Below are 26,181 nucleotides of genomic sequence, written 5' to 3' on the forward strand. Positions count from 1 at the left end.
GTTACACTTACCAAAAAGTCCTTTAACGTCAGGAGGCCGGCACTGCTTGGTGTACGCTAGAAACTATGTACAATATAATTAAAGAACTTTAGGCTGTGCTGGACTTCCGACCTTAGGAGACAAAAGAAATTAGGAAATATGACCAAGCTGATACAAAACCAACAGCCAGCAAGAATCAAATTGTATCAAATATAGAGTTTTTTGTGAATTACAACAATTAGCGTTGAACAATAATCGGTTTTTAACACTTCATTTTTTTTTGTAAAGGAGAGGCCGGTCCCCTTGTAGGCCTTATTCTGTCCGTCCTCATAGGCCACTGGCCTGTGCGAGGATCTTATCAAACAGAATAAGGGGGAGAGTCGATACAGTACAAGGTCGATGGTACTGATAAAAAGTGCAACGGTCACAAACAGGACTAGCAATGCAGGTCATTAGCATTGTAACACTAAAATCTAAGTTTCTGGTGTGATCATTTATGGATTTGAGATTCACTTTTTAACCTAAGCATTAAGAGCCAGACTGATGAATGCAGACTCTGCGGAGAAGCAGAAGAATCAGCGGAACACGTGGCTAAACTGTCCTGCCATCACTACAATTCGGAAAAGATTCTTAGGTGCATCTCCTCAGCCCCAAGGATATCAGAGAACAGGAGCTTTCAAATCTGATTGGCTTCTGTAAAAGTGTCAGATTTTGAGGATATAAATACGAGTTAGGGAGGTGGAAAGGTCCTTTTAGGACTAAGTGCGGTGACAAAAGTCTCTTTCTGTCAGGAAAAAAAACTTAAGCTCTATGTTAAAAGCCTCAGATGCGTTACTGGCAGATAACTAAATAACTAACCACTCTTGTTATTTTGAAAGCTATACTAAAGCAGATAAAATATTCATTCATCAGTGTTTTGGAAAATTATGAGACGGAATCTAGATTTGAAACATGTTAACCCTTATGTTGTTCACAAGTTTTTTTTACAATTGTTCAGGCTTTTAATGTGTGTGATAACCGAAAATTTTCAGCTCAAATAACCTTTTTAGGAGTATTATACTTGAAAATTTGTAACTTTTTTATACATTATGATATTTGCTTGAAATTGGTCTTGTTCTTCATCTAATAGAATTATTTTTCAGAACAAAAACTTCAAGCATATAAAAAGGTGTACTTTTTTATGGTTAATTATATTTATAATTTAACCATAATGTTTTTAATTTGTAGTTATAAAAAATATTTTATTTATTAACATTTTTTATCAATATAAAAAATAATTATGAACAGATGCTGACAATTTCAAGTAATTTGGAGAAACTGTAAAGTCACTCCACTACCATAGTAACTGAGTGTCCACCACAGCCATCCAAATCATTGCAATGTTTTTACACTCAATACTGAATGGAAATGTAAAGGATAGTACAAAACGTTATTTTTATTGTGAAAGGAATTTAATTCTATAGCCATTGGTATATAAATACGCTTAGTTTAATTAAAAAATAACGTTACAGAAAAATAATTTCACAACAACGAAATATCATTCCAAAACATTTTTCAGATAAAACACGGAAGAATATGTAATATTGTGAAGCAGTTTTCAGAAAAAAGATGTACAACGATATATTGTTGCAAAACAGCCAAAGGATTAAACAAGAATCAACAAACATTTCAAACTTCAGTAGAGATGACCAAACCTGGTAATTTATATTGTTTGTTGATTCATGTTTATGTTTGTTGACGTATCCTCAAACTAACCAATTTCCAGAAGAGAGATTACAATTTTCTGTACACTAAAAAACTCCTTGGTTGGTTATATAAACACTCCTTTGAAATAAAGCTCAAATCTCCATTTTTAACTAAATTAAAAGTTTTAATTAATCTACCCTTGGATTGAAAGCCAAAGATTGTTACTAATTGATAGAAAATCAGCAGGTTACCTTTAAAACCATCAACTAATTGAAAGAACACATAAAATTACACATATGTGACACATAATTAGAAATTTTTTATTGCACTATCTGTAACCCAAAGTGAACAGACAATTACAATGCTTTCTACTGGTTGAAAAAGATTGCAGTGCAATAGAAAATTCCGAATTATGTGAAAAAATATGTACTTTTAAGTGTTCTTTCAATCAGTGGACCCTAGAAGATAGTTTTCAGGGTAACCTGCTGATTTTCTATTAACTAGTAACTGAAAAAAATTATAATAGGAGGAGAGTGGTTCTCTACATCTTGGATCGTATATCTTAAAATAAACAAATCATTTTAATCGTATTACATCTTCAAACTTGTGTTTTCAAGTAATACAATAATTTTTCTAAATATATACCGTACTTATTATAAATTAATAGTGAAACGTGGAGTATGGAACATTATTTCAAAGCAACAATGATGACAGGAAACGCTGACAGAATATTCATGTGATTGTTTGTCCAAGTGGTCTTCATTACTAGCATACTCTTCATCTCTTTATTCAGTGTAGTGATGTTTTTGGTTGTATAATGTTGGTAAGTGTGATAAGTTACTTTACTAGGATTCCTTTTTAATGTACTCTCAATATGATCTTATAATTAGGTTTTTCTGGTCATAAATGTGTTTACTTGCATAAAATTAAGGTTTCCCTATTTCTTGTATTATTTTTTTACTGTAATATTGATTCGAGTGTGTCTTTTAAATGTTACAATATGTGAACTGTATTCAGGAAAAAGTTGAGTTAAACTTTCTACTGGTTATTTCAGAATCCTTGTCAGATATTCATTCAAGGGGATCGTTTTCATAATTATACTAAACTTATATTTAAAGGTAGTTGGATTTTGAAGTTTTTTGGATTCTGTCTGTCTGTACGTATGTGTTTTTTATTAAAACATATTTATTTTAAACCCTTACATGTACATTAACCAAATTTTGCATGGATATGAACATTAGTAATGTCTATTTAAAAATGCATAGATAAAATGTCTTCTCTTTGTTTCAACACTGCAGCTGTTTACAATTTTGACTTAAATCTCAAGCATTTTTGAAAATATATTAGAAATCGAAAGACCTAAACCTGAACCAAAGTTTAAAAAATTGCTGTACCATTTAAGCTATTGCTTTAGCACATATGCTAAAGATGTTTGTACGATTTTATATATTTAAGAAGATTTAGGTCCCGTTGCATTTTGGAATTGAAAATTTGTATGGCATTCATCACTTAATTAAAAGTACTTAATTTTGACATATGTACACTTTCTTGGTTTTAAAAAGAAACTATTAAACTCCATTAGAAAACTGTTCATAAAAATATAATAATAATTTACATTTGATTTTAAATCATAATCAGTTTTTACTGAAATATTTTTTGTAACAAATCCTTTTACATTATTTTCATTAAGTTTTCTTTTGTAAATAACAATTTTTTAGTATTTATTTTTATTTTGAGACGTAAAAAGGTTGTTAAAAATTAATCTGAAGTCAGACAACTCAAATTCAATATTTAACTTAGACATTATTTTGATATAATTCCTTTTAATTAATAATGTTTTCTTAGTTAATGTTATTTTCTTCCTTGGTTATATATAAGGTTTACTTTACTATCCTTGTTGGATAATGTTATAGTGGGCTAAACAAGGATATTGTGCCTTGCTCTCCACCTCCCTAGGTAACTGTAATCTGTTACCTTGTGTAGCAGAGTTGCTGGAATCTGCAACTCCTCAGCTACTTATCAGAAAATCAAGTTTAAATTTATATACATTTGAGGTTTAAGTTCAGTCTCATTAAATTTTGAAAAAGGGCACTCCAGAAAGAAGGAGTATGTAAAAGCGAGTCGAACGCTCGTACCGCCCAGTGAATTGTGATTATCATCAATGACATGACATCACTTCTTTTCACTATAATGTTGTCTTGTAGTGGTCTTCGGACCTATCTACGACTGAAGAGACTAAACAAAGTCGAAACAACAGAAGCACACCTCCATCCTGAAAGACGGAATGGTTGTAATTTATTGACGCAGGCTCAATCAATTTAGAACATGCAAGCCACGCCGGAACGGATTCGGACACACACGAAACGTAACGTGCGCCGACATCAATACTCGGAGAGGTTGATGTTTTGGTTTTGAATTCTAAATGTAATTAAAACAATTGGCAAAGGGTTTGTCCCTTTCAACCTTATAAAATGATAACCTGTAATGGCGTCAATAATTCCCCATCACTATTACGCGCAACCGGGTTAAAGACGTGGGGCACGCTGATTTTAATCGCAGCTATCAACCAGTAAAAGCCATCTTGGCTATGGGAACCCACACGATCGCCGGATAAGCAGATGCTGACACGAATTGTGAAATAGAGCCTAAACGTGCAACTGTTTGATGGTACAAACGATCTTGAACGTCTGATTGAGAAGACGACCTCATATCACCGAGGATTTAAGAACTACACACCCTACCGCAACACCTTATACCAATACAAATTTTGAGTGTTACACTAGTTAGGTGCAAGTATTCAACACTTCACTTCTATATTTAAAATTCTAAATTTTGAAGGTTTGTGGAAAGAAGCAAAGTGCTATGAATTTGGGGTTTACATCAGGTAAGAACGCCCTAGTGGCGGATCGTTTCATCCAATGTAAATGTGTGTTGCCTTGAGCAACACCAAGAAGTACCATCTGTTTCGGTCTCAGAGCTAAAAAGCTCGTACCTCATCAGGTGTACACTTTAGTACACGACAGATTTAATAATTAAAGGTTAACTTCAGATGAAGAGATTCTGAAGTATAAAATTTCGAAAACGAATTAAAATCAATTGAAACTTAATTCGGTCAAACTTGTAATTTTGAAATTTTGGAACAAACTGATTTCTGAGTTCACGGGGGCACACCCGAGTCTGTATTTAGAACGGTGTTTGATATTTATTGAGGAGAGAATGTTTACTAAACAAGGATATTGTGCCTTGCTCTCCACCTCCCTAGGTAACTGTAATCTGTTACCTTGTGTAGCAGAGTTGCTGGAATCTGCAACTCCTCAGCTACTTATCAGAAAATCAAGTTTAAATTTATATACATTTGAGGTTTAAGTTCAGTCTCATTAAATTTTGAAAAAGGGCACTCCAGAAAGAAGGAGTATGTAAAAGCGAGTCGAACGCTCGTACCGCCCAGTGAATTGTGATTATCATCAATGACATGACATCACTTCTTTTCACTATAATGTTGTCTTGTAGTGGTCTTCGGACCTATCTACGACTGAAGAGACTAAACAAAGTCGAAACAACAGAAGCACACCTCCATCCTGAAAGACGGAATGGTTGTAATTTATTGACGCAGGCTCAATCAATTTAGAACATGCAAGCCACGCCGGAACGGATTCGGACACACACGAAACGTAACGTGCGCCGACATCAATACTCGGAGAGGTTGATGTTTTGGTTTTGAATTCTAAATGTAATTAAAACAATTGGCAAAGGGTTTGTCCCTTTCAACCTTATAAAATGATAACCTGTAATGGCGTCAATAATTCCCCATCACTATTACGCGCAACCGGGTTAAAGACGTGGGGCACGCTGATTTTAATCGCAGCTATCAACCAGTAAAAGCCATCTTGGCTATGGGAACCCACACGATCGCCGGATAAGCAGATGCTGACACGAATTGTGAAATAGAGCCTAAACGTGCAACTGTTTGATGGTACAAACGATCTTGAACGTCTGATTGAGAAGACGACCTCATATCACCGAGGATTTAAGAACTACACACCCTACCGCAACACCTTATACCAATACAAATTTTGAGTGTTACACTAGTTAGGTGCAAGTATTCAACACTTCACTTCTATATTTAAAATTCTAAATTTTGAAGGTTTGTGGAAAGAAGCAAAGTGCTATGAATTTGGGGTTTACATCAGGTAAGAACGCCCTAGTGGCGGATCGTTTCATCCAATGTAAATGTGTGTTGCCTTGAGCAACACCAAGAAGTACCATCTGTTTCGGTCTCAGAGCTAAAAAGCTCGTACCTCATCAGTTAGAGTTACAAGTTAGATTACAGTTACCTAGGGAGGTGGAGAGCAAGGCACAATATCCTTGTTTAGTAAACATTCTCTCCTCAATAAATATCAAACACCGTTCTAAAAAGTTATAGTGGGGATGCAAATCATATGATTACTTTTAGATTAACCATAGCAGAATCGTAGTAGAACGTAAATGTTTTCACACACACTGATAAAGCTCTAGGAATATATAACGACTGATAGTAGTGTCATAGTTGCTTTGGCCGCACTTGTACCTTAGCTGTTCTTACTTCTGCGCACCTCTTTAACAGCCATTACCATCCTTTGTATAATCCATTCAAACAGGTGGTACACCTGTAACTGTAAGCTAACGAGTAAAATGTTACATATAAAATACAAAACATCTCCAAGAGACTCTTTATCCTTTGTTTACACTACATTAACCCTTTGGATGCCAGTGCCCAAGGCTACTGCGCGATCTGTAATCACCAACGCACGAGAGGCCGGTTCTACCCAAACCAAGTAGGTTTATTTATACACTTTTACAATGCTTTACGTTTCGCTCTGTACTGCCCTTAGTTTTGACGTAAATAAATTATTTCTTTTATATTTTTAACTTTTTAGATTGGGTAACGATTAAAGTAAATTTAAAGTACTTTATGGAGGTCTATATAATGTATTTGGTAATGAATATGAAAAAATCATTATAAAAAGTGTTTTTTATTTATCGGGAATATCTTTGATAGATACAGTGGTTACATCTTTTAATCGTGATGAAATTACAGAACCTTTCTGAAAGATTATTATAATAAGTGTGAAAGGAGTAAAAAATAACTAAAAATGAATCGTTGTTTCAAAGGCCATCAGTGATACCAACTTTAGAAGTGATAAAGATAGTCATTATTTACTTCAAAACAAAACCAAACCAGTCGAAACAAACTTTAAAAGCTTGTAAATAAAGTCAAAAGTAATTTTTCTGAAACAGCTGATCGATCGGACGTAGTGTTAAAAGGGTTAAATAATGTAATTGTATCAATAGCTTAAATGCTACGTAGTATTTACAACTTCTACAGTGTGGCAAGTGCCATATACAGACTGATGTGTGTTCACAGAGTGTACTATAGTAGTGTAATTTAACCCTTAACACGCCGTAGACGGAATAATCCGCAATGTATTTTGGTCTTATAACGCCAAAGACGAAATAATCTGCTGATCGATAAAAATATATTTTATTACTGTTTTTGAAGTTTATAAGCTCAATATATAAGCCACAATACTAAGTAATGTACTGGCTTGACCAAATAATCCAGTTGCAGCTGTCAGCTGGCCGCAGTAGGTAAACAATAAATTGTTTTGTTGCTGGCAGCTGTTCTCCCACTCCCGTCTGTACGCCGATGACGATACTATCTGCCATTACCGACTATCAGTGGAGCATGCATCGTGCCTTTGGGAAGTGTTCTTGCGTTGTCATTCCTTATACAAACAGTTGTAAAAAGTTATTGTTACCATGTTTTAGGTGTTATAATAAAGTTTTTATTGTTTCTTTTCTGTTGTGTAATTATGGCTGCAAGTCATGTCTCGAGACCCCATGGCTTCATCCCGATTTTTGTTTTGAAGTTTACCATACAACTGCCTAAATCTATTATTATCAGAACTTATAAAACTAATCAAGATCAGCATATTACACTTTATTTGTTTTTTTTATCCTTGTACATAGTTTTCATCACATGTATTTGATTACTCTGTAACCTGAATTTGATTTTGATTGAAATATTCCATTTTATGAAAAAATGTGATTATTTTAATGCAAGTATTACATTTTTGTAAAATTTATTTTTGTTATATGACTATTAGTCATTAGGAATGAATAAAAAAAATAGCTTTAAGGAATTTTCATTTTTATTTTTTCACCTTAAATAAGTGTAATCTAAAAAAATACTAAATTTATATCGCGTTCAAAGGGTTAATAATGTATAGAACAACTTTTGTGTATGATTTATCTCAACGTTCAGAACGAAAGAATTCAGCCCCTGCCTGCCTGTTGCAGAAGAGAATCATCTAGGAGTAGAAGAGCTGGTGTGTCCTGCTCCTGCTGTTTTCCGCTACTCCACCTCACCTCCCATCAGGCTGTTCTGCTGCTCAGGACGTGAGTACCACTCGCTCAGATTGTTACCACATGGAAGGATGAGCAACACAAATATTATTTATAATAATAATTTAATAAACTTTTTAGCACATTTAAACAGTTTTAGCAAATTCAAATTCACATCAGTCAAATTTTTGGATACAGAAGTATTTATTGAAAATGGACATTAAAAAGCAAAATAAACGTAAAACAAACAAATAATATGGAATATTTAAACAACGACAGCTGTCATCCAGTGCATATCAAGAGGAATATACCGAAAAGTTTAGCTTTCAGAGCTCAAAAATCACGTAGTAACACAACTGACCTGGAAAAATGCATTGATGATACAATAATGAATGCAGGAAGTGGTTTTTCCAAGAAAATTACTCAAAGACAAACTTAATCTAAAGACAAAAACACTACATTCTAAATTTGAAAACAGTGATCCAAAATTAATAGTTCAATACCATCCAGGGCTTCAAAAAATTAATAATAGTCTTAACCCAGGAGCACTCGCGAGTAAGATAGTCACGCGGTTACTCGCGTGTTAGGTTTCTTCTAACATTTGTGTCTAACCAAATAAAACACCATCGTATGTCCAAACAATATTTTTTTATGTTAAAAACCAAAATTCCTCTTTGAAAGTGATTAACTGACGTGACTTTACAATGAATATGATAATAATAAACTAATTTTTACTATCCTAAAATTAAGAATAATGTTCATTATTGGTAGTCAATAAATGTAAAAAAATGTAGTTGTATAAGAATATATATATTTATATTGAAAACCAAAATTCATCTATAAACGTGATTAACTGATATGACTTTACAATGAATTCGATAATAATAAACTAATATTTACTATCATAAAATTAAGAATAATGTACATAATGTACAAGTAAATTTAAAAAAATCTAGTTGTATAAGAATGTTTATATTTATATTGAAAACATAAATTCCTCTTTAAAAGTAATTAACTGACATGACTTTACAATGAATTTTATAATAATATTTACTATCCTAAAGTACATTATTGGTAGTTAGTAAATAAAAAAAAAAAATAGTTGTGTAAAAATGATTATCCAAGTTTTCTTGATTTATTTTATTGATTTTCATCATTGTCATGACACTGTGAACACGTTAGAACAGTATGTGCAGTGTGCTCTTTACAGATAGGAGATGAACAGTTGCTACAGGTTTGCTGTGTGAATCTGTTTTTGCGCACGGGACAATGGGCGCAGCGAAGCTTCCCGTCGACTCGACGTGGTTGCGGCGGTGGTGGTGGAGGGAGTTTAGCCACCCTCCTTATTTTTTGTTTCAGTTCGCCCGGCAGGTGAGGGATCGCTGCTCTTCTTTCAAGGTGTGGCTGGGTCAGGGCTTTTGCCAGCTGCATTAGATAGCTCCGTCTAGACATGGTTTCTTGAGTATTTGCTCGGAACACAATCTGAGAATTTATTGCTCCTACGTTTAGCATACAGAAGAACAATGTTAGGGGCCATCGGTTGCTTATTCTGGAAACATCATACTCACTTTTCAGACGGTCAACAACATCCACACCCCCTTCGTTAGGTTGTAGAATGTTATGATTTCAGGTTTGAGCAGGTCTCCCGAATCTTCATCAATTCTGTCATCCTTATGCATAGTTGACAAAAGTAAAACATTTTTTCCTCTTTTTGGAACGTACGAGGTCAATGTGCATTTGTTTGGAGGTTTTCCAAATACAAACATACTGCTTCTCACTGGACGATTTTTTATGTTGCAAAGTTCAGGTGGGATTTGGAGCTTGTTCTTGCGGATAGTCCCTACAATAGTTAGTCTATGGTTTGCATATAATTCATTTGCAAGAGGGACACTGATGAAGTAGTTATCAATTGTTACATTACGTCCTGTATTCTCAATGGGTTGAATAAGGCGTTTCACAACACTACTGGCATCATTTGGGAGCAAATATGGTCCTGGGGGCTGTTGTGCAGGATACACTTCCATTTTACCCGTATAAAATGTTCTAGCATCTACGAGGGCATAAACTTTGAGACCATATTTGGCCGGCTTGTTGGGAATGTATACCCAAAACTTACAGCGACCACGAAATGCTTCCAGCATTCCATCAACTGTAGCGTATTTGCTTATAGAATATGCTTCGTCACATTTTGTGACAAACTTTTCAAAAAGCTCTCCGATTGGAGCTAAATTGTCAATACTTTTTCTAGCAGCTCTTGTATTTTTATCATCAAACCTTATACCTTGAACCAGAGTTTGAAAAACGTTTTTTTGCCATGACAGCTGAAAAGAATTCTGGACATGTGCCATCGTTGCTCCATAACTCGTCAATATTCAAATGATGTGCCTTTTTTATACCAGCCATATACAGTGTGCCAATAAAAGCTTTCATTTCTAGCACATCTGTTTGGGGTACATCCCTTATACCACGTGAATATAATTGGCTCATCAACATCAATTTTTCGTTTGTACAGCGCACAATATGCTCAATAGTATTGTCCGGAAAATAAAAACCCCAACAATCTATAATTGTATTTTTGCCTCTTGCCACATTTTTTACACCTGGTAATCTTGTTACCACATTTTCTCTTGGAGTTCGGGTGGGTCGTGCCGATGAAGCGTTGTGTACATACCAGTTAGTAACACCATCCTTTCCCACGAGTGTCGGTCCGCTGCTAGTGCCGGCGCCACTGCCTTCTCCTTGATACGCACGTTCTGGAACCAGTTGTGGTAACTCAACTGTACCATCTGATTGTTCTGAATGTGTGTCCTCTTCATGACGTTTGGGCTCAGCATCCGTGTCAGAAAATACTTCAGGAACTAGCTCAGGCTCGTTGTCAGACGATCCACGTACGTCTTCCTCATCTTCCAACCAACCTAATATACGAAAATCATCCACCCGTTCCATTATTTCACTAAAACAACCAAAACATCACTTTATGTTACATTTATGTCCCCGCACAATTAAAATAAATTAAAAAACCTAACCGAAAATAATAAAACTGTTATCACTTAACAACTCACGCGTTCGATTATGTCTATCACGTAGAAGGACGTGACCACTCGCGTGTTAGTTTCACACTAACGAGAGGGACGCACCCCACTTTTGACCACCACAGTTCCGCCCCTACACCCCCCACTACCTTTCTACTCCTACCCTCATTCTTAGAGATGTCTCGGTGAGGCAATGACGAAGTCTCAGAATTATAGGTATAAAAACGTAGTTTTTATTACAAAAAACACAAGAATGTGTTAGATTTTATCTAACGGTGCGAGTGATCCCGGGTTAAAATAGCATTTAATACCTTACAAAATTCTAGTTCAGCTAATGATATTTTCCAAACAACTCCTAGAATAATCTTTAAAAGACCTCCTATTCTTAAAGATTTATTGGTCAAAACTAAATTACTGATGAGAAAAAACGATGAAAAACAAAAAGGATCACATCCATGTAACAAACAAAGATGTATAATAGTAAAATAATAAATTTTTTTTTTTTTGCTACAGAATTTTTTAGGTACAAAATTTGTATGTGATCGTACGTGGTAAGTAAAAATAAGAAAATTTCATCGATTGCAAGGGTTCTACGTGGACAGTCTTTCACCCAATGTGGACTCATGGGCCTGACAGGATAGGACCTGGAGAGGAAGCCCCATTTCAATTTGAAAAAGTGGATGGCTTATACTAGTATTTAAGCCAAGACAGAATCACTTTCTTATTCTAGCTCTCATTCATTCGCTCTCTTTAGCTGATGATATAAAATGTATACAGGGTGTCCTGTAACTCTCTGGACAAAGGTATACCACGTTATTGCTCAGGTCAAGAAAAACATATTTCACCATATGAACATGGGTCTCAAATGCTTAGTTTCCCATCTGTCTGTCTGTATGTGTTTTTTTATTAAAAAATGTATATCTTAAAAACTAATTAATTCAATTATACCAAATTTTGTCAAAATGTTTACAATAACAAGAGCATTTACTGAAAAATATATTATGAAACTATCTTTAGCATTTTCAAGATGGTGGCTATTAAAACTTAAAACTTAGAATATCTTAAGAACCTCCAATTTTTCTCAAGATTTATAAGAATAACCGTTTTAGTAGATTTTATTTAAGATATAATGACAACAAAATTATTAAAATCGAATAATAAATAAACTGATTTAGAGCAAATTTACTGTGACAAGACATGGCCCACATTGAGAGCTGCCGTTTATTCAGTTTTTGTATTGTTGGCTATTCGCTGAGAACCTCAATGTGGGCCATGTCTTGTCACAGTAAATTTGCTCTAAATCATTTATTTATTATTCGATTTTAATAATTTTGGTGTCATTAGATTTGTGATAAAATCCTGTAAAAACTGTTATTCTTGTAAGTCTTGAGAAAAAATTGCAGGTTCTTGATATTCAAAGTTTAAAAGTTTTTATAGCCGTCATTTTGAAAATACTAAAGATAATTTCATATTTTTTCAGTAACTGGCCTTGTTATCATAAATATTTGAGCCAAATTTGGTATAATTTAATTAATTAGTTTTTAAGATATAAATGTTTTATAGAAAACACATACAGACAGACAGATGGGAAACTAAGCATCAAAGACCTGAGAATCGTGGGTTTAGCTTTATCCAGAGAGTTATGAGACACCCTGTATAATAAATAATAATATAATAAAAATGCATGCAAATGCTCTCTAGTTGTTTTTGTAAATTGTATACTTTTTAATACTTAATCATTGAAGTACAACAAAGTATGAGATTTTTCTCTGAATAACCCATAAAAATATAGACAAAAGTAAAAAGCATTTGGGTGCGTATTAATAATATCTTTAAATGAAATATCTCCCATAGGCTGGGATTAAAAACAAGGGCATTTAACTGCACGAGATGACATTGTTCTTATGGAGAAAAATTCAAGGTAATTTTACTATGGTTGGCTCTTAACTATAGATTGGCAGCTACAGTAATATTATTATTAGCAATTAACAATCATTGATATTAATAAATCCAGCTTTATAATCATTAGGTTAAAAATTAATATAAACAGATCTCCAATGAATCATGTAAAATACAAACTTCCCCAGCTGAGTTAAAATTCAGGGTATATCTAACCTTGTTGTTATATGTTGTTGGTTCTTTATGTCTAATCGTAAGTTTATCTTGTATTGATTCTTAGGAAATCGAATTAATGTCATCTAATAAAAATGTCTTGGATTATCAGAAATCTATGTTCATTGCTAGTTTTAATGAAAGTTCATTCTACGAACATTTGGAGTATTTTTAATGGTGCCCCTTCAGTCTGCTTGCCTGCAGCACAGCTGTTTCAGCAGTACTGTTATTGCGTCAGCTGTGTGCAGGTGTTACACAAAATCAGCTTCAACCCACTTGTCATGAAATAGTTAGTCTGTGACACATACTGTGTTTGTATTTTTTCTAACTGTATTATGGAGTATTATAAATGCAAAAAAAAATGCCAGAAATTTCTCTCAAGGTACTGCTGAAAAATGCCTATTTCAGCGATTTTTTAACATTTTATTAAAACCTCCATAAAATCAAAACGGTTTTAGATAAGCTCTTAATTTTTCTTTTATTTTCTTTACAGATAAATCATCTAATTAAAAACACAAAACATACAATATATACTGGTAATTTATTATAATTAAAAAAGACACGTAGTGTTCTTAGCAAATTTTTTTTTAAATTTTTCCAGTATGCACAATAAGCACTTGAAAAAATATTTCTTAAAAACAACTAATTCTACCATTTACAACTAAAATTGTACACATGCAACAATTATTTAATTATCCACAAAACTATATGCCTATGTTTTTTTCTATGCCTAATCTGAACTCGATTCAAAACACAGTTTATACAATACACAAGCCATCGCTGATTTCTGAATAAGTAAAACTTCATTTAGAATACATTAGCAGAAAAGTAATTTTCCTTTATAAAAACTATAAAACAAATCTAGTATTGAAATGAATTTAATTTTAAAAGTTAAAAAATAAAAATGATTACTTACAGTGTATATATTTTTTTAATTTCACATGAGAAATAGCACTTTGAAAAATGATTCCCTTACAAAACAGAGAACATTAAACTGAACACAAACATAACAAGTTTTGATTAATATTTTAGACTGAAAAAGTTTTTCTTTTTTTTTTCGAAAGCATCGTTTTCACTTTTAGTGTTTTACACAAATTTTAAACTAAACATCTAATTAATCATACAAAATTGTTATAAATATTTTGTTTATTTTTTTGTGAACTATATTTTATCCATTTATAATTTTTGTGTTGCCAAATTTTGTTTATTTTACCATTTTTAAATAAAAGCGTTTTTCTGTCACAAAAATTATGTTATTTTCTTAGTAAATGTAATGTTGTGTGATTTGAGGATTTAAGCGCTCTAGTTTTTTATAGCATGTAAAGGGTAAATCTTTGGTAAAATATGTGTTTTTCAAAAACTGATTGTCAACAACTCTGCCCCAATTCTCAGATATCAATAAAAAAACCTAAAATATTGTGTTATAATTATAAAAATATCAAACTCTAAGAATAATATTGTAGACAAAATAGCAAGATGAGTTCTTTTATCTTTTGATTGGTCTGCTTACATTTGCATTTGGAACATTATTTCACAATGAAATGTAGTAGATTTGTAAAATGGCTTGAGGAAGAGACAATAAGATAATATTGATTGTATTTTGGCCGATTTAAGACTGAAACCTACGGATTACTCATTTTAAGTAAAAGTTGAGATTCAAACAAGTAGTTAGATGCTTATTAGAAAATACTGTGACAAATTTAATATTAAAATAATTTGCACAGATATACTTGTTACCTTCCATAAAAGTATCGCTAAGAGACGAATAGGGTCTTTCACTTCGAAAAACTTTTAGTATGTTGAATATCTACTGTTGGAACCTCAGAAACTACTCAAGATGCCATGAAATAGTTTGCACTTGTATTAGTTGGAAAATGCCCACTAAGAAATGGGTTTTCTGTCCGTCCTCACTCACTATTGTTGTACTCAATTGTCACCAATGATGTATTCTAAGTGGAAGTTGCTTACTAACTATGATTGTATTAGTTACACAAGAGATAAATCATCCAATGCTATAAACTGAGGCAAAGGAAAAGTGAATTCAAAGTACCCTCCAGTGTGCTTGCTCAGGTACCAAACAGTGTACCAAACTGTCCTCAGGAATATGTTTTGAGGTCCTTGGCCCGGTATTACCCCAGTCAGGTATTGATTGCGGCATATTATGGGCTAATTCACTCCCACCTTTCCTATGGGGTGGTGTTGTGGGGGGCCTGTGCAGGCAACAATTTCCTGAGGGTGTTCAAATTACAAAAAAAAGCGATTCGTATTATCGCAAAGTTGAATTTCAGAGAGTCGTGCAGGACAGCATTCAAAAATTTGAAACTGTTGACTTTGCCCAGTCTTTACATTTTAGAAACATCTTTGTTCTGTTTGTCTAAATGTGCCCTTACCAGGGGACGTGACATATGGGTATGAGACTAGAGGCAGAGATAACTACCGAACTGGAAGACACAGAACGGTAGTTTATGAGCACTTGCCTTCGCAGGCAGGTGTTCACTTCATCAACAGATTGCCAAATTCTATGAAAAACGCGCAAACGCCCAAGGCGTCAAAAGCTCGTCTTAAGCGTTTTCTGGTGTCAAAGGCATTCTACAGCGTTGACGAGTTTCTAGCGTTTAACTGGGAGACCGCCCAATTCGATAACTAACTCCAGCGCTGTAAGTGGGTTGAAATTGGCGAAGGATGAATGAGACTGGAATGTATGAAAATTATGTAAGTTTGAATGTGGTAGTTGTGTGGTATGAGAGTTTAAAAGTTATAAATAATTGTGACGTTTGCCATACAATGTGAAGAAATTGTTGCGAGCAATTAAAGATTTGATTTGATTTGATTTGATTTGAGGTAGTAAACATTTGATCTGTAACTATCAAAGTTAGGTGGTGGCTTAATCTGAATAATCCCCTGAACCACAACCCACCTTATCGATATGAATGATTTATTTCTGTATAACTAATAGAATCAGAGGTACTTTTATAAAGTGTGTTATACTGCTTATAGACAAAGGCTAGTACATTTTTAGCTGAGCGTTAGCGAAGCCTATCACTTGAGAGGCTTGGGGTATCCGGCATGCGCACTGATGCGTGTGCATGCGTGTACGCGACTATCGTGTAGTGACGCGCGTAGGATGGGTAGCCGGCACTAGTGCGTGTGCATGCGTGTACGCGACTATCGTGTAGTGACGCGCCTAGGGATGGGTGGCCGGCACTGGTGCGTGTGCATGCGTGTACGCGACTATCGTGTAGTGACGCGCCTAGGATGGGTGGCCGGCACTGGTGCGTGTGCATGCGTGTACGCGACTATCGTGTAGTGACGCGCGTAGGATGGGTAGCCGGCACTGGTGCGTGTGCATGCGTGTACGCGACTATCGTGTAGTGACGCGTCTAGGATGGGTGGCCGGCACTGGTGCGTGTGCATGCGTGTACGCGACTATCGTGTAGTGACGCGCGTAGGATGGGTAGCCGGCACTGGTGCGTGTGCATGCGTGTACGCGACTATCGTGTAGTGACGCGCGTAGGATGGGTAGCCGGCACTGGTGCGTGTGCATGCGTGTACGCGACTATCGTGTAGTGACGCGCGTAGGATGGGTAGCCGGCACTGGTGCGTGTGCATGCGTGTACGCGACTATCGTGTAGTGACGCGTCTAGGATGGGTGGCCGGCACTGGTGCGTGTGCATGCGTGTACGCGACTATCGTGTAGTGACGCGCGTAGGATGGGTAGCCGGCACTAGTGCGTGTGAATGCGTGTACGCGACAATCGTGTAGTGACGCGCGTAGGATCAGTAGCCGGCACTGGTGCGTGTGCATGCATGTGTGTACGCGACTATCGTGTTGTGACGCGTCTAGGATGGGTAGTCGGCACTGGTGCGTGTGCATGTGTGTACGCGACAATCGTGTTGTGACGCGCCTAGGGTGGCTGGCTGGCACGGGTGCGTATGTGAGCACGGCTGTCGTGTTGTGACACGTTTAGTGCGGGTGTCCGGCACAGGTTCGTTCGACTGTCGTGTTGTGACGCGCCTAGGGTGGGTGGCCGGCACGGGTGTGTGCGCGCGCGTCTGTTTATGGGTCCAGATGAAAGTGGCCGGCAGCGCAGCTAGCCGCAGGCGCCCAGTCGAGGGAAAGGCGACCCAGGCCCGGTTTCGGCAGCAGACCGGCTCAGCCGCGGCTAAATAGCCGGTGCAGCCGCCGTATAGAAAGCTCCGGTGACATCGATTTCGCCAATTATAATTTCTTCTTGCCGATTGCCATTGTGTATTATACGGTCTGGAACGGCTTTCAAATTAATAAACGTCTTTTTAACGCGATGTCTTATTGTTTTTTTGGCAAGCAGTGGCGAAATCCGCCGTCATTCGTCAGATGCCTCATTAAACTCGTACAGTTCAGTAATCTTCTGGGAGTATAAAAAGTCTTAATAAGTGCAGGTAATTTTGAAAGAGTGCTTTTCTACCCGGATGTTATATTATACAATTTTGATAATTGATTGTGCAACCCGAAACCGGTACCCACATATTTTATAAATATTTTTAAACCGCTCTATATTTTTAAATTACGACCCTTTTACAACATCCAAGAATAGGCCTTTGGCCCTTTTAGTACTAGGGCTACATATTGTAATTATTAATAGTTAAAATCCCTCTCAGATAACAAAACTCTGGTACTCATAAATCAAAATTGATTTTCTTGGAAAACTTAGACCAAAATATTAACCTCCCTATGATTTCTCACAGTTAAAAAATTGTGTCATTATAATTGTATTTACAATTGAACATGAAATATGACTGAGTGAATGATATATTTTGTTATATTTGACTTGTGTAATTTTTATAAAACGTATTTCATTTAACGTCATAATCCACATCCCTATCTTTATCTTCAGCAGACTTTTCTATTTTTAGTTTGCACACAATGTCTATAATTGCTCCTGGAGTGTTCAAAAACCTTTTCTATTATTCCTGTCCTTCAAGAGAAGACACATTCTTCAATAAAGTATATTTTTTATTTTAATAATATTTACAAAGCGTACAATGTCAGGTGCTTACAGAGCACGTTTGACTAAACATTTAGCATATTAAATTTCCATACAATTTAAAATCATTTTACAGTTGGTAAAATAGCACAGTCTGTTTTCTTCTTTGATATTCATCCACCGTGGAGGTTTTCAAATAGTTATTTCAATTTAGTTCGTTTTGCATTTATTTAGTTATATATGAAATTTCTGTATATTTGTCAGAACCATTGTAGTGAAAGAGTGCCAAATTTTAGCTCTTAAATTTTTGACGGTTGGTATGCAGTTTATATTGTTTATTGAATTGAATCCTAAATTGATAAATTGGTTTCACTTTAGCCTCCATTACGGCCGGTAGTAATCAACAGGTGGAGTCTTTTAGCATTACGCTCACATTTATTAAGACGCGCAATGTATAAAGCGTTTCTCAGCGGAAATGATCATCGATTGCGGAGCGGCAGAAATTAATGGCGCAAAATGCGCAAGGCCAATGTTATTTACCACTTTTTATCGGCAGCTATTTGCCGGCTTTAGCGGTTTTCTAGACCTATTCGAGAAGCAACTCGTAAACATGCGCGTAGTTTTTGCAGCAACTTCAATATAGACGCCCTTATTAGAGAGCGATTCAAAACAGGATCTGAACTCTTTACATACTTCACGTTCATTAATGTCCTGTGTAAAGAGACAGCAAGGGCTGCAAGTTATCCTGAAACTGCCATATTATTATTTCACAAGATGATCTTGCTCACGCCGAAATTGCTGATTTTGACTTTTCCAACACAGTGCTCAAATTCTTATATGTAACATCTTTAAAACAAATTTATCTTTCATAACTGTACCTAAAAGGAACGTTCGCGCTGTCTCTGAAAACGCTCTTTTCAAAAATACCTCCCACAAATACAGTAGAAAGCCGTATTAAATAAACTAGACTCAGATTTTGAAGAAAAATTTTCAGTCTTGTCTGCAAGTCCTCACATTACAGGCCTTTTTAGAGCATGTTTCCAAAAAAACTAACAAGAGTGAAAAATCACCAAATTCTAAACCTTGGCTAACAGTGGGTTAAGACCCAAATATCCTTGTATCAAAAGAAAGCAATGAGCAAGCTACATCAAAAAAGTCGTACGTAAAACTTCTTCGAAAACTAATACACATTGATGGGTTTTTTTTGAGGGCGGAAGTCTTCCGCCCTCACTCAGTCTCCATGTCCGAAATAATCTATACAGTGGTTTTAGAAGTTCAGCCCCTTATTCATATCATCGATGTTCAAGGTGTCCATTTGTGAGCAAGAAGTCATCGAAATCATCCGATCTTCAAAGAATTAGTTCTCTTCAGTTGGGAGAAATCTCCCCACATCTCAGATTCTGCAGCAGTTAGCTTTCTTATCCACTGACCTTTCTAATCAGTCTTTTTGTGCAGTTTGGCAAATTTCCGTCTAAACTAAGGCAGCCACTATAGAAACCCTTCATAAAATGATGATCCTTATTTATTAAATAGTTATCGATTTAGTTATTAAATAATTTGAAAACCGTGTTTATGCAAATTGTCTTCACGCCTTTCAAGGCGTAATAACATTCATTTACATCAACAAGTCTGTATCCCTTTACAAATAAAGTTATCTGTCCTTGGATGAGACACACACAATAGCGTCGTTTACAGTTGGTGTGATATGTGACTTATCAAGGGGATTTTACTGCATTCGCCTTGACACTTTCGTATAAAATTTATCACTATGGGATCAGAGTCATGTCTCTTAACTGATCCGATCATTTCTGTCTGACCACAAACACTTCAGCCTCTATCGACATTTCAAAGGATATTATTCTTCAACTTGAAAAGTTATACATATGGGGTCCCCCAAGGGTGCACTCTTTTTCCAGTGTTCTTTTTTTACTTTACATCACAGATATTGAAAGGTTCGCACATCAGTATGTGTGCCGATAACGTATCAGTTTCAATTACTGTACAAATCAAAATGTAGACCCTCTTGGAAGTTCCAATGGCATAACACTGACTGAGTTGAATGAAGACTCTTGGAACATTGTAAACATTTTCATTTTTAAAGTGACTGAGTTGCTCATCTGGTTTCAAGATATTGGAAAAGCAGTGAATTTCCATCAAAACCCTACAATTGCACGGAACCGAGCTCCTTGCTTCATAGCAAATGGAGTGCGGATTTCTGGTATAACGATTTAACCCTTTCGTGAACATCCCACATTGAGACACTCAGAAAAATATTGAACTCCCCAACGTTTCCAATTTGGTTTTTAAAGATGCATTGCAACCAGTATTTTAGTTGGATGTTTGCAGGGGTCACTGCTAGAGCCTAATTTCAGCACGGAATATCTAGTGGGGGGAAGACCTTCGTCTCTTCTTCACCAAATGTCAAAACAGGATCTTGTGAGTTATTTACCGCCTTCCAACGACACCTGTAAAGCTTTTTTTAAAGATCACAACATATTCGCCGTGATCAGCTAGCACCATCGGAAGATATCCAAGAATACCGCACTAGACATGATGGATAAGATTTGAGTTTCAAAAGTCTTAGAACTGCCATTGTTTAGTGAAGCCCTTTAGGCTTCGAGTTAAAAATCATTCATTCAATTGCCTCTTGGTCATAAAACAAGAACAGTCATCGATGCGATTTAAAAAGAGAATTTAAATTTAAAACAAGAGCCAAAACATGATCCAGTATGAATTTTAAATGTTCGAGCTAAATGCCAATGACACAAAGCCTTCAGTCTATTAAGTATCAGTCAATAATTTACGGTGTCAAAATCCATTCCAGTCCACAGAAATACTTATAATCAACGATTTTTCATCCAACCCTGGGGTTTCTTGTGAGTGAAAGAATTTATAGCATCGCGAATTCATAAAAACCCAAATTGATAACATTCTATAAGCAACTGATCAAAAATTTGTTCTTGTTTGAAGTTTGTTTTTGACGATGGAAGGATTGTGAAGGGAAAAGGATTCTCCGGACTTTTTCTACCGTTCAGTGATACAAAACAGTAACACTACGTTTCGGGATCTGTAATCTGATCTCTTCTTCGGGTAAAAAACTAATTATGTGTTAGGTTAGTTATTTGGAAACCACGAGGAAGGAGTGTGATGGCAGCACCATCAGTGAAGTATCTATTACAGAGCGCAGTGGACATTTCTCCTGGTTCTTACGTTGATGGTTTCCAAATAAAACTTGAAGAAGAGATCATATTGCAGATCTCGAAGCGTAGTGTTACTGTATTTTGTATCACAGAACGATGGCGAATGTCCGGAAAATCCTGTTTCCGTCACGAATTTGTAATGGACATATTAAAAATATAGTTCAGCACACCTCCAATGGAATTTCATGTTAAAAATATTAAGACAATTAGTAGGCTACCACTTTGTGTAATCACAGTTTAAAGTATAGTTACTGTGATGCCTTTCAGCAACGAGTAATTTTATGGGCTAAGAGAAATGGGTACTTGTAAGTAGGTCATATAATAGTGTTGGCAAACAAGTACTTGTGTAGCAGTAGAGAGATGCAATTACCGGACGAAAAGTCCACGATGGCAGAGGAGCAGGCAACTAGCCTCACGTGCTCTGTGTGGTATCGGTGCTACGTCGTAATTAGAGACTACGGCCAGCTAACCTCTCCCATTCAGGAAATTACGAAATCTGAGTCAACTATTCGCCGGTGATTTCGAAAGGGGCCGCCCACTGAGGGATCGTGTTTTTATAGTACTCGGAATCAGTGTCCTGGAACCGGTGAAGTACTAGGTACGGATCTTTGTATATGAGTTACTTCCAGGAGAACTGAATAGAAGATATTAGGGAGGAGTGAGATGGTAGAACCATCAGTGAAACGTGTATTACAGTACACCATGGACATTGCCCCCATATCCTCGACCGTGTTTCCAAATAAGATTGCAGGAAACACAACATTTTAGCACCTACTTTGACTATTTTTATCCAACTCTGAGAAACAGTTCACAAAAAAACTTTATTTTCCAAATAGTTCACTAAAATATAATTCCATACCCTATACAAAGCACGCGTGGAAGAGAAAAACAATCTCCTTTTTAATATATTGTCATTATATACTACAGTTAGCAAAGTATATTCAAAGCCTATCCAGTCATCTTTTGGCAGAGGGTGGACTTCAAAATAAATCAAATGTTTTAGATATTACAAATAGATAAATCATTAAATAAATAATATAAAAAAAAACAATTAATAGTTGAATGCTTAACAAATCTAAGGACTACTTAGACAGATTAAAAATATACAAGTCAGTAATACATGATTAAATACAAAAATGAATCAAACCGTATTAAATTTAACAAAGAATCTTGACAACTATAGCTTGGCGGTACATAAGTACAGTAAAATTCATTATAAGATAATTAGCAATTATTAATGATGTGATAAATCAATATTCAGATGGTAGCAAATATAACAAATCGACTAAGTTCGACAAAACAGGATTTAATATAAAATATATACAACAGTATATAGATCAATAATATTTTTTATTTATTTATTTTATTTTATTTATTTTATTTACATGCAACAATACAGGTTACACACCCAATTACATTGTGCATGTTTTAAATCAAGATGACATGCAATAATATCCATACAATCAAATATAATCCAGTCCAGTCCAGTGTTCCACTCAAAATAGTTCCATTAAATAGATAATTAAGCCTAAAGATAAATAACAAATACATATATATAGATATAACAACGTAACTATAATAAAATTATAAACAAAATAACAACAATAATAAATAATCATAAATATTAACAAAGTCAAGATAAGCCATAACAAAAAGAACGCGCGCGCGCGCGTGTGTGCGTTTTTAATCACGTATACACATCTTAATAAAATATATATATATCTAACAAACAATTTCAACAATAACAGCTCAACAGTAGACATATGATAACAAACTCTTAAATTCATGACAATTTTTAAACTATGTGATAAACAATAATTATGTAATGTGACACAACAATAAAAATAAAACAATTAAGAATTTAGATCTTTCACATATTCTCTAGCTTTTATCTCAAAATTTTGGTTTTGGTTTGTACAATAGACTGTTGCCTTAGTTTATTATGAATGCATTGAAATGTATAATGGCTGTATAAGTGAATTGCTTTCTTGCCAATTCATTGGTATAGTTAGGTAAGGCATTGAACTTTGCTTTACTTGAGACACGTCTCCATATGGGTCTTGGAAGCAGTTTGCTGGCTAAGATTGTTCTAGCTAAAAACCAGTATAGCATTTCAGTGTGCATCACGGATTTTAAACAAGGCAGAAGAAAGTAATCTTCTAATACTCTCGTCTCGAATAAACTCTTCAAGAAATCGATTCGAGATTCTTCATTCGAAGTCTTTTCAGCCATTTTCTATACCACGTGCGTTGTGTTTAATGTTATTAACATTAAATTATCATTCACTGTTGCCTTACCTTTCCGAAATGGAAGTATCCAAACAAAATAACCGTTAAAAACCTTGTTGATGAACTTCGCTCTGCGGCCTTCAGACTCAGAATGTGGCCCTGCCGTAATGTTGGCAGATTCAATTCTGGAAGAAGACTGCTCTACTAAATTCCTTGGAATGCACCTAGATCGAGGGTTGACATGGAAGGACCATATTGATGTTTGCGCCAAATTATCCTCAAGCATTTATGTCTTGAAGTCTGTAGCCAAGTATTACCCAACTCAGGTTCTGATGAAGGCTTATTTTGGCTTCATTTTCCCCCACCTTACCTACCGAGTGGTTCTGTGGGGGGCCTGTGTAAATAACCATTTCATTAGAGTGTTCAAATTGCAGGAGCAAGCCATTCGAATAATCTCTCATTTGAATTTCAGAGACTCTTGTAGAGAGATCTTCAAAAAGTTGCAGCTGTTGACTCTGCCAAGTCTCTACATTTTCGAAACAACTTCGTTCTGCATGTCTAAATGTACCATGACGACTGGCCAAGACATTCATTCGTATGAGACCAGACGCAGGGGAAACTACCGAACTGGTAGACACAGAACGGTGGTTTAAGAACATCTGCCCTCACAAGCAGGTGTTCACTTCATCAACAAGCTGCCCAATTGGATAAATAATACCGCAACACGCAATGTGCAAAAAACTCGTTTGAAACTCTTTTTAGCGTCACAAGCATTTTATAATGTTACCGAGTTCTTAACATTTGACTGGGAGATCGCCCAATAATTAGCAAAGGATGTAAGATGCCTGAACGTCGTTGAACTGTATGTGTGAATGTGATCCTGATGTGGGGAGAATGTACCAAATTTTAGCTCTGAACTTTTAATATCGACGTTTGCTATACATGTAAATTATGTCTTTGCAATAAAAATTGATTGACTAATTGAACATGTCTTGTGGCTCCGTTTTTTCACGTAATTTCAATCTATTATGGTATGTATGGGAGTGTCGATGGCCGAGCGGTCTAAGACGTCAGACTTTGGATCTGAGTTAGAGATAGCGCAGGTTCACATCCTGTCAGTGACCGTAGCGCTTTTTATCAGTACCATCGTGTACCAAAGTAAAGTAGCCTTCGGCGAGCTTGGATTGCTGAATTTGCCTAGCTTCTGTATTATCGACGTCGTACTATACTGTCGATTCAAGAGTGTCTCACTTAGAGGTTTTTTAATACTTGTCTGAAGTTGGTGTTAGGCTAATCAATAAGCTCCCTGAAGAGACCAGACACCAAAAATTTACATCTCGACTAAAACACTCCTTGGTGTCAAGAGCATTTTATTCATTGGCGAGTTTGCGATAGGCAGCTGGGATAGTCTTGAGTAACAATTAAAACGTAATTTATTGTAACTCCCCTTCTGGTATTCAAAAAACGTCGGCCACAGTCTAAGTAATAACTGCCAAAATATAATTTTAAATTGATTCTTATTTATTTACTTGATATATGATATTGTTAATTATTAGTTTTAGACCTTTTATTTTTTTAAATAACACTTGCAATACAATTATTGTAAATCGTTTCGTGTAATAAAGAATATTATTTATTACTATCGTATTGTATCAATCAATCAATGTTTATTGCAGAGACATGATACACATGTATAGCAACCGTCAATTTCAAAGTATCAGAGCTAAGACTTTGTACATTTTCACCACATCAGAATCGCAATCAAACGCACAATCCCACATTCAAGCAACTTTCATCCAGTATCGATTCCCCTTATATTCTGTTTGATAAGATTCTCGCACAGGCCAGTGGCCCACGAGGACGGGCAGAATAAGGATTAAAGGGGGATCGGCCTTCCCTTTAAAGAGAAAGAAAAGAAAAGAATATGGTAAGATACCGTGGGTAATTAGTACCGTAAGTGGTTGTACTGTTTCAATGCTAACAGTTTAACCTTGCCAACGCGTGTATGACACTAATGGCACCATTGAACGCACTAATCAGCTGATCGAGCCGGTGCCGTGTGACGCGTCCAAGGCGAGCCAGCGCGGCCAGAAGTAGGTCTGCGGCTGCGCTGTGCCTAGCGCGAGTTGCGCAATCGACAAGGTCGGTCAAGCGCTGCGCATGCGCGTGTGTGCGCAGGCGTGCTGCCTCCCCAGCGCGGCGCAGCGTCGCGTCTGGCAGGCGTGGGCGAATCGCCGTAAACGCAGTCGACTTTGACGGCCGCGAAGAGGTGGCAATTCCATTGTGGGTTTTGGTGGATGTGTCATCCAGAGTCCGCACAGAGCACAGAATAGGCAAATTCATTCATAAAAAGCGTGGGAGACTGGCGAGATTGAGATGTGACGTATGCAGAGGGAATGTAAACTTGTCCAACAATGGGCGATTTGCTCGGCAAGGGAAGTCCGCAAGAGGAAGGGAGTGACGCTGAACTAACGAAGAGTTCGAGACCAAGATTTCCTTCTTGCACCTTTTGTTCCTCCGCGTTGAAGGAGTTCGTTCAGAAAGGCATATAGGCCTATAATCCATTTATTTGTAAAATATAAAGATTTTTCAGTATT

General features: G+C 36.0%; 1 protein-coding gene across 1 annotated transcript in view; it reads left to right on the forward strand.

Moving 5' to 3' along the window:
- LOC124368024 (protein-lysine N-methyltransferase EEF2KMT) overlaps positions 1-26,181 on the forward strand; it is a 96,832-nt gene that overhangs the window by 14,552 nt on the left and 56,099 nt on the right. Inside the window, 1 exon segment of the mRNA XM_046825295.1 lies at positions 8,005-8,103. Coding sequence (XP_046681251.1) covers positions 8,005-8,103 — 99 coding nt within the window.

This window comes from Homalodisca vitripennis, chromosome 8 (genome assembly GCF_021130785.1).
Source record: "Homalodisca vitripennis isolate AUS2020 chromosome 8, UT_GWSS_2.1, whole genome shotgun sequence".
NCBI classification, from domain to species: Eukaryota; Metazoa; Arthropoda; class Insecta; order Hemiptera; family Cicadellidae; genus Homalodisca; species Homalodisca vitripennis.